Source organism: Triturus cristatus, chromosome 7 (genome assembly GCF_964204655.1).
Source record: "Triturus cristatus chromosome 7, aTriCri1.1, whole genome shotgun sequence".
Classification (NCBI taxonomy): domain Eukaryota; kingdom Metazoa; phylum Chordata; class Amphibia; order Caudata; family Salamandridae; genus Triturus; species Triturus cristatus.
In genome coordinates this window covers 1,697,518,287-1,697,533,870 of record NC_140590.1, presented here as the reverse complement: position 1 = coordinate 1,697,533,870, position 15,584 = coordinate 1,697,518,287, and the positions used below count along the sequence as shown (strand labels likewise).

Sequence of the window (15,584 nt, the reverse complement as noted above, 5' to 3'; positions counted from 1 at the left end):
ACACGCACGTCTTGGGAGATAATTGGGAGCTTTTAATGTAGGATTGCTTGATGGTGAAGATTACTCTCTCCAGCCATTGTTTTCAGAAGGGATGTTAGTGGCCATTTTAAGGTCACACTTTAATCATATAGAAGAATGTAGCTGGTTAATTTAAGTTTGACCAAGGGTCTTTTAGTATTGGTATTTTTTTTGTTTTTGGTAGCGTTGGGGATAACAAAATTGTGATCCACCTTTTGGCTATTGACTGTTGCATAAACAGTTAATGTAGAGGGCCAATAAAGACAGCCTACAGGGTTACCACTGGATGTATTTAAAGTCTGTTAGTTGAAGTCTACCAGAAGAAGGTCAGCTCAATTCTGCTTGTGTAGTGATAGGTAATATAGTGAAGGGATTTAAGCCATCATTTTCTTATGCAAATTGGAGGATTTCAAGTTAAGTTATCGGAAGAATTATGGTTAAATATTATTCAAAACACGGACAGCATTTCTAGAATAATTATGGTGATCATCATCATCTTAACTGTGCTTATCCCGACGGCGGCATTCCCGGGCCTCAACATCATCCTCAAAGCTGATTCCCATCTTGGGCAAGATGTGCTGGTGCTCTAGCCTCACCCGGAGCTCTTGCCATAGCTGGAGCCCCTACCCAGTTTTCTGGTGTTCCTGGCCCTGACACTGTGGCAACCTTTACCCAAGTCATGCTCCACTTCTTATGCTTCGTCCCAGCTCCCTATAGTATGCCTTGGGCCCCCAGATACCTCTGGATTCCATGAATGCATATCCTATCCAAATGGCTGTCCACTCCTTTGCTTCTCCTTCTGATGCCATTTCAGCCATATTAGCTGAAATATTCTTACTAAATGAATCGCCAATTGCTCCGGCACCGGTGTTGGCACCTGCTCAACTCTCCCAGTGCTGATCTCAGATTTGACTTTGAAAATTCCATATACTGAAGCCATTTTGGTGAATGCCAGTTATCAGGTTAAGGCATGCTTCAACGATGAGCTTCTTAGCAAGCATTCTCATTAATAAATCGTAAGGAATGAATGATAGTTTTTATAAAGTGCTCAAATGCCCATGGTCATCTTGGCATTGAAGCAAGAAACTTGCACAACTTGTGCTCACATGGGAGAGATTTCTGACCCTGATTTGATGCCATTGAGGTGGCTCATATTGTCTATCAGGGCAGTGATGACTGTGGCGAACCTGAGAATCTTCCATCCTCTAGCATGGATTATAGCATTGATTTAGCACTTCAAAATGCCTATCGGAATACACATCTCTTGAGACGGACCTTGATTATAACTCTGACCTGCCTATTGCGGTATATTCTTTCATGGCTTTACGATAGCTCAAGTTTTGGAATTTCCGTTACCTGTGATGGAATCTAAGGTTAATCTTTTTACAACTCTTCCGCTGTCTTCTTTATGTGCTTCAACACCATTCTTGTCCTTGATTGATGGATCCTTTTTGGCTGCAACAAACCAGCTTCTGTCTAAGCAGTTAACTGCCAGAATTTCCTTCACCACTGGCTATCACGTTTATGCCCTGAATTTAGCCAGGATTCAGAAGTTATCTGAGTTTATAAGTAAAAAGTCTTCTAAGTTCTTCGGTTCTGCACCTTGTTGCATGCAGCACTGTGTCAGAGGCAATTCTGTGGAATCAACAGTGTAGCTCCACATTTTCCACACCGGTGGAGCCTTTTGTGGGGTAGGGGTCAAAGGTAGGCAATAGATGGCACAGAGTGCAGGCAGTTGTGGTTAGTCTCCACGATACCTCATGATGGTGCATGGAATTGCAAACGTACGCTTCATTTTTGTGGTAACAGGGGTACCATGAATCCCAGTTGGGAGAGGAGGTCTTCCATATACAGTGGCCAATTCAAAATGGTGATCACTCCATTGAAAGCTATGATAACTATGATAACCAATTACTGCCCTATCTTTCTCCTTCCCTATCTGGCCAAGATATTGGAAGCTTATGTCACAGGTTGTCTCACTGACTTCTTGGAGAAATCAGAATTTCTTGATTCTCATCAAGCAGGCTTCCGCCCGGCACACTCGACCAAGGCGGTAATCCTTACAGTATTAGATACCCTCCGTGGTGAGGCTGATAGTGGTTCCTCACAGGCCCTCGTCCTGCTTGATCTCTCCGCTGCCTTTGACACGGTCGACCACTCTCTTTTGGTCAACCGTGTCAGGGGCGCTGGAATCCCAGGACCTGCCTTAAGCTGGATCAACTCTTTTTTGGAAAATTGCTCCCAGGCAGTTCGCACTGCTCAGTTCACTGCCCCTAGAGTCAAAATCTCTTCTGGAGTCCCTCAGGGCTCCTCCCTTTCTCCCCTGTTGTTTAATCTTTACCTCCCCCCACTTGTCCGAGCCCTGAGTGAGCGCAAAGTCTGCACTTTCAATTATGCAGATGATTTTCAACTCATCTTCTCCATTAGTAATTCTTCTGAGTCGATCCATGCTTTTCAATCCACCATGTTGTTCATCAGTCAATGGATGAACGAGAACCATCTGAAACTTAATCCAGACAAAACTGAGCTAATTCTAACTGGTGGCATTGATAAAATTCCTTGGGGACCCCATTTCTGGCCCCGAGAGCTGGGCCAGTCCCTGTTCTTTCTAGCTCGGCTAAAAGCCTTGGGGTGGTCATCAGTCAAGATCTTACTCTGGAGCCCCATATTAGATCTGTGATCTCCACCTGTTTTTTTCAACTCCGAAAAATAAAGAAGATCTGTAAATTTCTCACTCACGATGCTCAGATACAGGTGATTATTGCCTTGGTCATGTCACATGTCGACTACGCCAAATCATTATATTTTGGCATCCCTCTCGATCTCTTAAAATGCTTACAGATGGTACAAAACCAGGCAGTGCGTCTGATTACTCACCAGCCTCGGCATCATCACATCACCCCCCTCTTGAAGTAACTTCATTGACTGCCGGTTGCTCAGCGGTGTGCCTTTAAGATTGGATGTCTTATTTTTAAGTCACTCAACGGTAACAGCCCGAAATTCGTCAACAACATGATTAATAAATATGCTCCCACACGTAACCTTCGCTCAGCGCACAAAAATCTTCTTCTTATTCCCCCTTTTAGACTGAAGCGCACCGGTGGTGCCAGGTTTTCCACCTTGGCCCCCCTCCTTTTGGAATTCCCTCCCATATGAAATCCGTTTCTCCACCAATCTCCTCGGTTTCAGAAATCTCTTAAAAACCTGGCTGTTTCGACAGGCTTTCTAAATTCTTTCTCAGGGACCTGGATGTCTACCTAACCAGCGCCATGAAACCTCCCCGGTGTACGTGCGCTCTACAAATTCCTATTGACATGACATGACATCTTCTAAATGCAACCTGTAGCAGTCTCTTTCTATGAACTGAGTGCCTGTTCAGACACATCAACGGGAGTGTTACCATGGGCAAGACTCACCAGTATGCATTCGTCCACTGAGGGAAGGGTGGGAGGTATTATAATTCTGGAAATACACAGGGAAAAGAGAGAGACCTTAGTGGGAGCAAAGAGGAGAGGTCACACAAGTAGAAAGGATTGGAATCAGGCAAATAGCTGATGGAAGGAGAGGTCACTTGTAGTAAAATAGCCCCCTATGCTTTCCAGTGCGAGCACTCTATTGGAAGGTGGATGATACACCATTAGCGAAGGGAATAAATACTACACTGGGATGAGCCAAGATGTGACTGATAAACTCTCAAGCCAATGGCTGAAAGAGGCTGGTCCAAAAAAGCTGGTGGTTCAAAGAGAAACCAGGTGTGATAATTAGTGACGTAAATATAAGAAGCCTATGTGCCAGAAAGATGCATATGCACTAGGTGCTTTAGCATTCTGTTAGAGTGACACTATTTTGTGGGAGAAGTGAAGCTTATTTTCAGTCTGGTGTGTGATACAGTACATTTGCCAACCAATAATAAGGGGGACAGAAGGGCTAAACGTATTGGCCTCACCCAGTGGTAATATTTTCTATCTTACTCTTCCAGGAATAACACATCACCCCAGGTGTCTCTAAGCTTGTATCTCTTTCATTCATTGCATGTGTTAAAGAACATTGTCGGGACGGATTTATATGATATTGCTCTTGATTTCTGAATAATGAATCTTTACCAGCATTTCTACCTTTTTATCTCACGGTATCTGCAATAAATATCACTCGGTTAGTACAAGTCACAAAGGCATGATTCTTACCATGAATGCAATTTGACTATTTACATATTATCTCCTCAGGGAATGTAAATGTAGCTCCGTCCAGCATCGAGGACAAAGTAAGGCAGTACTTCCCAGAGACATGGATCTGGGATCTTTACCATGTTGGGTAAGAGGTTTGATGTTTCCCTTCCTTGGTGGATGATTGTGGCATTTCTCAATATTTCTTAAGATCCTCAAACAGTTTGGCATACCATACAAAGGGGCAATCCAGTTAGTCTCTCATACACTTAGGGGCCGATTCCGATGTTAAACGGACCGGAGTCAGGAACTGGAACCAAACGACCTCTTGTCGTCAGTTCCAGACCTGTTCGGTTGCAATCCTATACTTAACAATGGGAGCATGAATTCCGAATGGAATGCATGTTCGCATCATTAAAGTGCAGAGGTGCAGTTCATCCCTGCACACGGTGGCATGCACCCCAAGGTGCCTGCCACCGGGTGCAGGGATCAACAGGGGCGCACAATTGGTGCCTCCCTCGGCTGCCATTCCGTGGCCTAGCACCCCTGCTAGGGGCCCCCAAAGACAGTTTCCCACTGCTTTTGTGTGTTGGAAACGCTGGCCCAGAAAGGCAGTCGGAAACTGCCATCGTACTCCGTCGGCCGGACAGAGCTGGTCAGGGGAGTACTGAAGGGTTTCCGAACCCGTCGAAAGCCAGCGGAAAACTGAGTCAGAATCCAAACGGGCAGGTCCGATGCGGGTAGGCTGGCCCCAACCGAGGGTCGGAGCCATTCCTAATTGCATCGGAATCGGGCCCTTAGTGTTTTAATGTATGGTGACACACAATAAACAAGCATTGAAAAGATCATATGTTTCTGCATGCTGACCTGTTGGCTTTGCCACTGCTTGTTTTAGGATCTGATGAGCAACTATTTATGATTGCATCATTTTTATTGAAGCCCCACCATAAAGCAGTACATTGCATTGGGGAGAGGAGTTGGCTAATGGCCAGGGCGGTCAACCTTGAATCTTGGGAACCGGGTTTGAGTCTCGGCAGTGACGCTGAACATCCTGTGATTGTGGGCAAATCACTTAATCTCCCCGTGCCTAACAAATATGAATGTGTCCTCATGTAACGCAACTGGTGCTATGTAAAGCGCTCTGATACCCGATACCGGGCCAAGTTCGCGCTATATAAAACTTCGAAAACAAAAACATTTTATGAGAGTTCCACCCTCTCATGTGGAAGTACCCACCCAGGAAGAGTTCTATTAGTGCTTGGTGGAGCTTGGAGGTGTTTTGTATAAAAACACTGCCAGGACTACGGCAAGAGTGCATGGAGGCACGGAAGTCCCCGTCGATGAAAATCGGAGATTATCCAAATCTCTGGGAAAGGTAATTGGACCAATCCCTGCGGGTAGCTATTTGCTGATGAGAAGCTGCCCTGCGGTTTGGGCGAGGGGCAAAGAAGACTGATAATACAAACTATTATCTGGAGCTGCAGATTGAAGGGGGATATAGCCCATTCAGGGCAGAGGCGCATGACATTTTTTTGATAATACATGCAAGATGGCGCCCGGAATAGCATAGTGATTCACTAACCCTCCTCTCCTCCCTCTAGACCGGAACTGACACGGTGATTGAACACCACATAAAAGAGAATCTGCAGGAAACAAGTCTTGTATCTGTACGAGCATTGGAAAAGGCAACCACCGAAACGCGTCTGCTCTTGGAATAAAATTCAAGAATCCTGAAGCCCCGTGAGTGCTCATCTTTCTTTTTGAAGTTGGAGCGTACATTTTATGAGAGTTCCACCCACTCATGTGGAAGCATCCACCCAGGAAGAGTTCTATAAGTGCTTGGTGGAGTTTGGAGCTGTTTTGTATAAAGACACTGCCAGAACGGCCGCAAGAGTGCATAGAGGCACGGAGGTCCCCATTGATGAAATTTGGAGATTATCCAAATCTCTGGGAAAGGTAATTGGACCAATCCCTGCGGGTAGCTATTTGCTGATGAGAAGCTGCCTTGCAGTTTGGGCGAGGGGCAAAGAAGACTGATAATACAAACTATTGTGTGGAGCTGCAGATTGAAGGGGGATATACCCCATTCAAGGCAGAGGTGCATGAAAAAACTTTTATCAATACATGCAAGATGGCGCCCGGAATAGCATAGTGAATCACTAACCCTCCTCTCCTCTCTCAAGACCAGAACTGACGCGGTGATTGAACACCACATAAAAGAGACTCTGCAGGAAACACGTCTTGTATCTGTACGAGCATTGAAAAAGACAACCGCTGAAACGCGTCTGCTCTTGGAATAAAATTAATGAATCCTGAAACCCTGTGAGTGCTCATCTTGCTTTTGGAAGTCGGAGCGTACATTTTACGAGAATTCCACCCTCTCATGTGGAAGCAACCGCCCAGGAAGAGTTCTATAAGTGCTTGGTGGAGCTTGGAGCTGTTTTTTATAAAGACACTGCCAGAACTGCCGCAAGAGTGCATGGAGGCACGGAGGTCCCAGTCGATAAAATTCAGAGATTATCCAAATCTCTGGGAAAGGTAATTGGACCAATCCCTGTGGGTAGCTATTTGCCGATGAGAAGCTGCCTTGCGGTTTGGGCGAGGGGCAAAGGAGACTATTAATACAAACTATTGTGTGTATTAAAGGGGGATATAGCCCATTAAGGGCAGAGGTGCATGAAAAAACATGCAAGATGGCAACTGGAATAGCATAGTGAATCACTAACCCTCCTCTCCTCTCTCTAGACCTTAACTGACACAGTGATTGAACACCACATAGAAGAGAGTCTGCAGGAAACACGTCTTGTATCTGTACGAGCATTAAAAAAGGCAACCGCTGAAAACGAGTCTGCTCTTGAAATAAAATTATTGAATTCTGAAACCCAGTGATTTTTCACCTTTCTATTATATATATATATATATATATATATATATATATATATATATATATATATAAACAGACATATATATATGTGTGTGTGTATATATATATATATACACAATCTATGAGGAAACACTTAAGATCCTTTGGGTTATTATTATGCCACTCATTGAAATGGCGAGCCACTGGATAGGCAGGATCATTGTTTTTGAGCGCGCGTATGTGCTGGAGTACCCGCTTATGTCCCTGTAAAATTGTACTTCCAATATATCTGAGTTTACATGGGCACTCCAGCACATACACCACATGATCTGTTTTGCAATTTAAAACTTTTTTGATTTGTCTATCCGGGCTGCCAAAGGGGGTTGAATAGCTGGTTGTTGACACCCCTTGCTGGCAGGCCTTACATGATTTGCATTTATGAAACCCCAATCTTTGATTTAACCAGGTTGTCTTAACTGGAGGACGACAGGGATCATTGTCAACTAAGGTATCTTTCATTGAAACGTTCCTCCTATAGGTAATGGAGGGCCGTTTAGGGACTGTCATGCCTATGATTGGATCCTGTTTTATTAGATACCAATTCTTGTTGATAATGTTTCGTACTCCTGCTTCCTGTCAGTTATATTCCAGAATAAATCTGAAACTGTTTGGGGTTTCAATATGCATGAGCTTCTTGGGCTTCTCTTTCAATAGGGCATCCCTTTGTTTCAGGTTACTGTTTGCAAGGGCTGTCGCTAGACATTTGTTGCTGTAACCTCTTTTCTTGAATCTAGCTAAACATTCCAATTGAGCAGTTTCAAAATCTTTACTGTCACTGCATATTCGCTTTATGCGTAGTAGCTCGCCATAAGGTATACTTTGTATTAGATGTTTTGGGTGCGAGCTGCTTGCATGCAAAATTGCATTTCCTGCTGTCGGTTTTCTGTGCAAATTGGTCTCAAGTTTACCCTGCTTAATGTAAACTTCAACATCCAAAAACACTTTGCTATTTTGGCTAATATTAGCAGTGAAACTCAAATTCAAATCATTGGTATTGATTGTATAAATGAACATGACCGCTTCATTCTTTGAACCATGCCAAACCAAGAACAAATCATCAATGAATCTCCACCAACATTTAACATGATTGGACATGACCTCAGAATAATTCTCCATGAGGACCAGCTCCTCCCACCAGCCCATGTGTAAACACGCATAGCTGGGAGAGAAGCTGGCTCCCATGGCTACTCCTCGTGATTGTTGATATAAAGTATTTTAGAACATGAATATATTGTTTGTTAAACATATTTCAACCATGTTGATCAACATCCTGGTATGGTCAGCATAGTATGGCCCTCTTCTAGATAGATAAAATTGTAAAGCTCTTAAACCATCCATATGTTTGATAGATGTGTAAAGTGAGGCCACATCGAGTGTAATTAAAAGGTAATCATCTTGCCAGGGGAAGTTAATCATTTTGGCCAAGAAGTCCCCTGTGTCTTTGATATATGAGGCCAGTTTGTGAACATGTTCCTGTAGAAAAAAGTCTATGTATATTGAGGTGTTCTCAAACATGCTATTTCTGGCCTGCCAGGCGGGTTTGTTTCATCTTTATGTACTTTTGGAATAAAGTACATGATTGGGATTGTTGGATTTGCATTCCATAAAAATGTATATTTATCTGTAGTTATTAGACCAATATCTCGCCAACTCATGAGTTTCAATTTATATGTTGAGTAAACCGTATTTAGAGTCATTTTATTGCTATTGCAGTAACATGATTTATCATTAAGTTGCCGCATTGCCTCTTTTACATAGTCATCTCTTTTCCAAAGTACCACGTTGCCACCCTTATCCGCATTTCTGATTACTATATTCTTATCATTTTTTAGTCTTGTCATCAGTTGGTGGTTTTGAAGCTCTTTTTTATTTTTTATGGACTTATTTTTTGCTTTATCTATTCTCCTGTTCAAATTTTTTAGGTCATTGATAACTTGTTCCTGAAAGACATCAATTGTATCCTTGATCATAAGTGGATAAAAAGTGGAGGGTGGCTTGAATGGTGTTTGACACTGCTTGGTTTATGTTAATATTGAGTCCTCATCTTTGCCTTTACTTCCATGATTGCCTTCATGAATTAGATCATATAGGATCTCCACCATGTTTTGTGATTCCTTGTCATTTAAAACCTTAGTGCGCTCTTCATATATTGGTTGAATGTTACTGGCTGCACTAGTGTCAATATTATCTAATTTAGAAGGTTTTGCATGGGCATGGAATTTTTGAAGCTTTAATTCTCTTACGCTTTTGTATACATCCACTCGTGATTTCGCATAATTAAATGAACTTTCGAGGCAGAAGGATAGACCCAAAGCCAGAAGTTGTTTTTCTGCAGCATTTAGCACAAAATCTGTTAGATTGATGACAGTTTTGTCATTAACTGCATCCGCATTGATGGGTCTTATTTTTTCCAAAATTTCTTCTGCTGCCGTTTTGGTTGCTTTTTGTTTATTCCTTCTTCTGCTTGCCTTCCTTCTCTCCCTCCGTTTTCTGTTTCGTTTCGATGTGGATTCACTTGCTGTTTTCTTGGCCTGAGCGATTGGAGGCGCTCCCTGCATAAAAAATCCACTTTCTGGGTTAGGGAGTGTCTGCGAGTTGCTGGGGGTTTTGCTTTTCTGCGGGCTTCAACTTCTGACCCACTTTCCACCGCCGAGCTTCCATCTGATGCAGAGGTCAATTCTGATTGCAGGTTTTCACCTCCTATTCCTTGAACCAAGTTTTGTGTCATGCCTGTTGTATCTGCTTTTAGAGGGTCAAATTTTTTTGCAAATGTAAATATCCTTCCATATTCGTAATCACACCGATCCCGGTGGAATTTGAAGGCTTTGCGCTCCCTTATGACGTCTTCCTCTTTTTTTAAATGTTTTTTCATGTCCATTTTCAGTTTTTCGATTTCTTCCTGCTGTTCTATTGTCTCGAGATCTTTATTTAATTTATCAATTTCATCAGCCAACTTTATACAATATTTTTCAGCATACTTGACCACAATGAATAGTAATTTACGTGATGATTCCAAGTTCGCTTCGGCCCATTCCCGCATCATCTCGCGATAAGTATCCTTAGACCGCGGGGAACTCTCCCCACATCTATATACCTTTGCAATTCCTTCGCCTCCCACCAACGTTTTTGCTCAGTTCTCATAAGCTTCTCCAATTGTTTAAATTTTTCTTTTATACCAGCATTTTTGGCCATTGCTGATGGTTTCTGGGAAATTGAGTCCTTTGTCGTCGCTAAACATAGCTGCCGCTGCTTCCTCCCTTTCTCTGAGCGCGTCAGATGCCATGGTTACGTTTGTGAGCTTGATCTATTTATTGAAATAATGCGGTGGTTTGTAATTTCACGGCTCGTTAGAGAAATCTCCTGTCACTACACTGTAGCTTAGCCGTTACTTGCAAACTTTGAATCGCTCTGTGCCCAACTCGGAGTATTAATCACAGGGCTCAAACCGCAACCCACAACACCGGTAACGCGTAAGCCGCGTCCTCCGACGCATCCCTTGCTTACCTGCATGAATGCGGGATGTCCGATTTCTGCTCCTGTAGCGCTCACTCTGTTGGGGGGATGATTTGCCGGTATTCCTTACGGATTCTAAGCAATGCACGTTGCCGGGCAATGGCTCCTTTGTAGCAGGTTAGCCCAATTAGCAGAGGAGTCCGTGTTCAAGGCAGGAGGAGTCCAAACCTGCCTTTGTATATTGCGAAGCACTCCTTAACAGTTGCACCTTCTCACTGGTAGCACTGAATAGAGCACGGACCACAGGATTCATAAAAATACCGCTTCGTTTATTTGGTCTCCTCACAAACACATAGCGGCAGTCATTACGCAATTCGTCCCTCCCAGGGGACTTGATCACATGACGCGCATCAACCATTGGCCTTTCATTGTTAAAGGTTACACTTTTTTTTCCTCCTTGTTCCTTTTTTTAAAACTGATATGCTCAGTTTTTTTCATTTTTTAACCACGTGATTACAAATTTACAGTGCCAGTGCTTAACACAACAGCCTACCTCATAAAATAAAGATAAGAATATACAATTCAATGACCAAATGACATCTAGTTCATACTGGCTTGTTATTTGCAGTAAGGTTCATTGTTAAATGTATATATATATACATATACATAAAAAACATGTAAATAAATACCCATATTTGCATAAAAGTCTCATCCCTAATGGGTTATTAGTTATTGCAATCAATTTAACTATTCATTGTTTACATATCTAAAACATATAAATATATAAATAAATAAATACATACATGAATAAGACAATAATAGGATAAATCCGTTTTGATGGTTCCTATAAACCATTAAAATTATTAGATTGCTTGATCATTTTTTTTAACCTAAGGTAATTCTTCAAAAGCCTAGACACATTTGGTCTGTCATTATCATCATCTAATCTCATGTTTTGTGATTTATTGTGGGATAAATCCCTGTTTTTTATTAATGTCACAAAGGACATGGCTGGTTGTGCAAATGGCTCTGTGCAAAAGATAATGCTTTATAAAGTGCTTGAAAAAAGTGAATAGTGCCTAATAAATAGATAAAAATGGTGATTAAAAATTCATGGGAGGGTATTTTCTTATATATATATATATATATATATATATATATATATATATATATATATATATATATATATATATATAGAGAGAGAGATATTCACTGAAAGAACCATAGGTTGCAGGGACGTTTTAGTTAGAAATTAGCATTTAAAAAACCTTAGAAATTCAATGAAAAAACCACACGTTTCAGGGACGTCACAGTTAGTTGGACATTTCACTCGTACAAAACCAGAGAAATTCATGCGTTATAGTTAGTTGAGCAAACTATAACTCGCGCCCCGCAATGCACTGCTGATGACGTCACATATTACATCACTCGTGACATGGTCAGTGACATCACTGATGACATCTCAAATGACATCACTGATGACATCGTCCAGAGCCTGGGTGATTTTTAAAAGTTTAAGAATATTATATATAAATACGCAAAGGTGTATTGAAGAATGAGTGGGTGTATGAGTGTCTGAATGGATGATTTAGTGGGTGCGTGACTGACTGACTGCATAAGCGAGTGATTAAACGTGTCTTAGTGAATGCATGGGTGAATGACTAATCTATGTGAGTGTCTGTATCAGTCTGTCAGTTGTTATGTAAGTGGCTGCATGGGTTTGTGAGTAGCTAAATAAATGTCTATATGGGTTGATAATTGGTTGCCTGAGTACCTGTATGGGTGCCTGAGTATCTGTGTGTGTGGGTGGGGGTGTAACTCCCTGCATGGACGTATGAGTGGGTGAATCAGTGGGTGTATGGGTTCATGAGTGCATCTGTGAGGGGCTGTATGGGTGAGTGAGTGTGCGTGTGGCTGTGTTAGTGAGTGAATATATGTCTCAGTGGTATATGTGTGAGTAACTACATATGTGAAAGGCAGTATATGTGAGTGTTGGAGTATATAACTGACTATATGTGAGAGTGAGTGATTGTGAGAGTGGCTGTATGGATGAGTGTATGCTTGTGTCAGTGATTGTATAAGAGAGTAAGTATGTGTAAGTATCTGTATGAATAACTAAGGTGGTGTGTGTATAACTGGATTGGTGAATAAATACCACTGTAATTCAGTCTTTGGGTGACTGACTAGGTGTGTGAATATCACCGTGGATGAGTGGCAGTATGTAAGTGTCTGTATGGGTGAATGAGTGTATATATAGGATGCTCTATTGATGAGTGACTGCGTGTATGAGTGAGTGCATCAGTGAGTGAGTGGATGTGTGTAGACCTATGAATCAGTGAGTCGGTATGTACTAACTGGTATTGGTGTGTCTATGGTTTCAAGAACGGTAGTCTGCATTTTAGAGTGCGTGTATGAAAGGTTATATTAGGGTGCGAGGAGGTGCATCAGATATTAAGTGGGTGATGTCATCAGTGAAGCCATTTGAGATGTCATCAGTGATATTATTGACTATGTCATGAGTGATGTAATATGTGACGTCATCAGCAGTGCATTGCGGGGGCATGAGTTATAGTTAGCTCAACTAACTATAACGGCCAAATTACTCTGGTCTTGTACGAGTGAAATGGCCAAATAACTACAACATCCCTGAAACCTATGGTTTTTTTCAGTGAATTTCTAAGGTTTTTTAAATGCTAATTTCTAACTATAATGTAGTTGTCGTGTTTGCAGAGTGGTGCAGAAAGAGGGCTGGGCCTCTGACGAGCGCTCAGGAATTCCGCTGCGTCGGTCTTACAGGATGTACCAGGAGGGCTTCTTCACCTCCAAAGTCCCTCAGGAGTAAAGTTTACAGACTGTTGGGCAAAGGAGGCATGGCCTGCTATGAGAACTTAGCAATGCTGCTGTGTGGGACTTACTGGAGGTAATAGGAGGGGTAGTTGGCTCTAAAGGTTGTCCTTGGGGACAACCACCCCTCCTATTACTGTCAGTAAGTCCCACACAGTGGGATTGCTAAGAGATCTTCAAAGGCCACGCCCCTCTTTCTCCACCACTCTGCAAACGCACCTCTTGGCACACTACGGGATGGGGATGAAGTCCACTTTACCTTGGCACAAGGGTGCCTGAGTTTGCGCAAGGCAGCACTTTTTGTGCGCCGGAGCAAGGAGAGGAAAGCAATGTACCATGTTACAAACAAAATATTAAATATGGTGCATTCCTCCCCTCTCCCTTTCTCACAGTGCAGCAAAGTGTATTTCTGCATTGTATTGCTTGAATATTAGATAAATCTGGGCCTAAGTGTAACAGATTAATGTTATCCTTTTATAGCATTGTGATCTGGTAGGTCAGTTCAGATACTGAAGTCACACTGGACAATCCGGAGGGGTGATAAAGAACCATTGGTGCAATAATAGTAGTCATAGAGGGCATAGTGAAGCAGAGTTAATAGGTAGAAAAGAGAAGATTGTGAAAAGTCACTGCTGAAGAAGTATTCAAAGGTTAATATAAGAACCAAAGGTATGACCCTATGGATCCTCGCAAGCAGGTTCAGTTTTAGTGGCAGTGCTTAATTTGAGCTGGTGGTTTCCGATGCTCGGCACCAGCATTTACTTCGTGTCTGGTGCTCGGCACCGGCACTTAATTGTCATCACCACTCTTATGACACTCAGCTACATGGTGGCGCTGCTCATCTAATTTAGAGATGAGCAGAAAAACGGTGGTTTATGAATACAATGTACATTAAAAAATAGTCATACCTGCCTCTCCAGCCATTCCTTTAGCTTTGAGGACCTGGAATAATCTGAATTGTTGCACTTGCAGGCAAGAGAGATGGTTAGGAGTTGTTTTGGTACGGTTATTGGCAGCGATGACGGGGCAATGGGTTGTGCAAGCTGCTGTGGCCTCCTCGTCAGGGCCCTGGCACATATTAATTTACAAATAAAGCACTGCTTAGTGCTAATGGTGCCAGGTGTGATGATGTTTGTTGGCTCCACCCCATGATCTTCTTTATGCATCCCTCACTACCATTCTCCTAAAAGTGCCCCTTATCACTTGTTTTTCAAATTTAATTTATTTTATAACACTATCCATCCCGAAGTAGGGTGTCAGTGCTCTTTATACACACAAATATTATACAGAGACAATGGATCATGCAAGTATGCAAATCAATTTATAGGAAAATGTACATAAGACATTGAGGGTTACAAGGGGTAGGAGTTACATATTGTCCAGACAGGTAGGCGTTATATGTTAAGAGGGCACAGTCTGGAGAAACACAAAAATGGTCTTTAAAATGTCATGCTAAGGTTGGGGTTGTCTGTACTAATAGCAATATGTTACTACTCAAAGGAACCATTTCTAGCAACCTTAGAATAACAAAGTCCTGGGAAAAATAACAATAAGGTTCTGAACCTAGGCCATGCAGTTTGCATGCAGGTCTTTGAGGCTGGTTCATAGCTCGCTGTGGTATATTGGAAGGATTGTAATGTATGACTTGCTAGTCACAAAATCTCTGTGGTGAAAGTAACTCACTCCACTATTTACATAAACCACGAATTTGAGATCTGCTTCTTTTGTTGTACTTTGCAGCAAGAACGTTATCCATTAGTGCTCATTTACAATGAGGCATAACTGTGACTTGAGAAAACATGGATCTCTCCAGCTAAGTTCATAAATCACCAGTGTTATTAACATTTTTATTATTGCCTGACAATGAGCTATGCAGCAAGTGTCTTTAACCCCGTAAGATATTTTCAAATGCAGCGCCCCCACACCTTGGTGCCCGTGCTATGGCACCCGTCGCACTGCCTTAAAGGCAGCACTGATCGCAAGCCTTATGTTTAGTCACTTCAGGAGGGTAATCTTGAAGCCCTGTGAGATTACTGTGTATACAATTAAGCTTACAATATTAGTAAGCCAGGTTTCAGTGATTAGGAGGAGTTCATGTCTAATGAACAAGATCTGGGTTCTGGTAACAATTAAAGGACATAGATGGAGGGCCTTTGCAAAGAATTTGCAGGGACAGCCTTGGA

The 15,584-nt window shown here is 42.3% G+C and overlaps 1 protein-coding gene across 2 annotated transcripts in view; it reads left to right on the top strand.

Moving 5' to 3' along the window:
* LOC146812807 (alpha-2-macroglobulin-like protein 1) overlaps positions 1 to 15,584 on the top strand; it is a 747,116-nt gene that overhangs the window by 469,920 nt on the left and 261,612 nt on the right. For both annotated transcript variants that reach the window (XM_085619917.1, XM_085619918.1), the window contains exon 18: positions 4,242 to 4,329. In XM_085619917.1, coding sequence (XP_085476043.1) covers positions 4,242 to 4,329 — 88 coding nt within the window. The remainder of the gene's footprint in view (positions 1 to 4,241; positions 4,330 to 15,584) is intronic.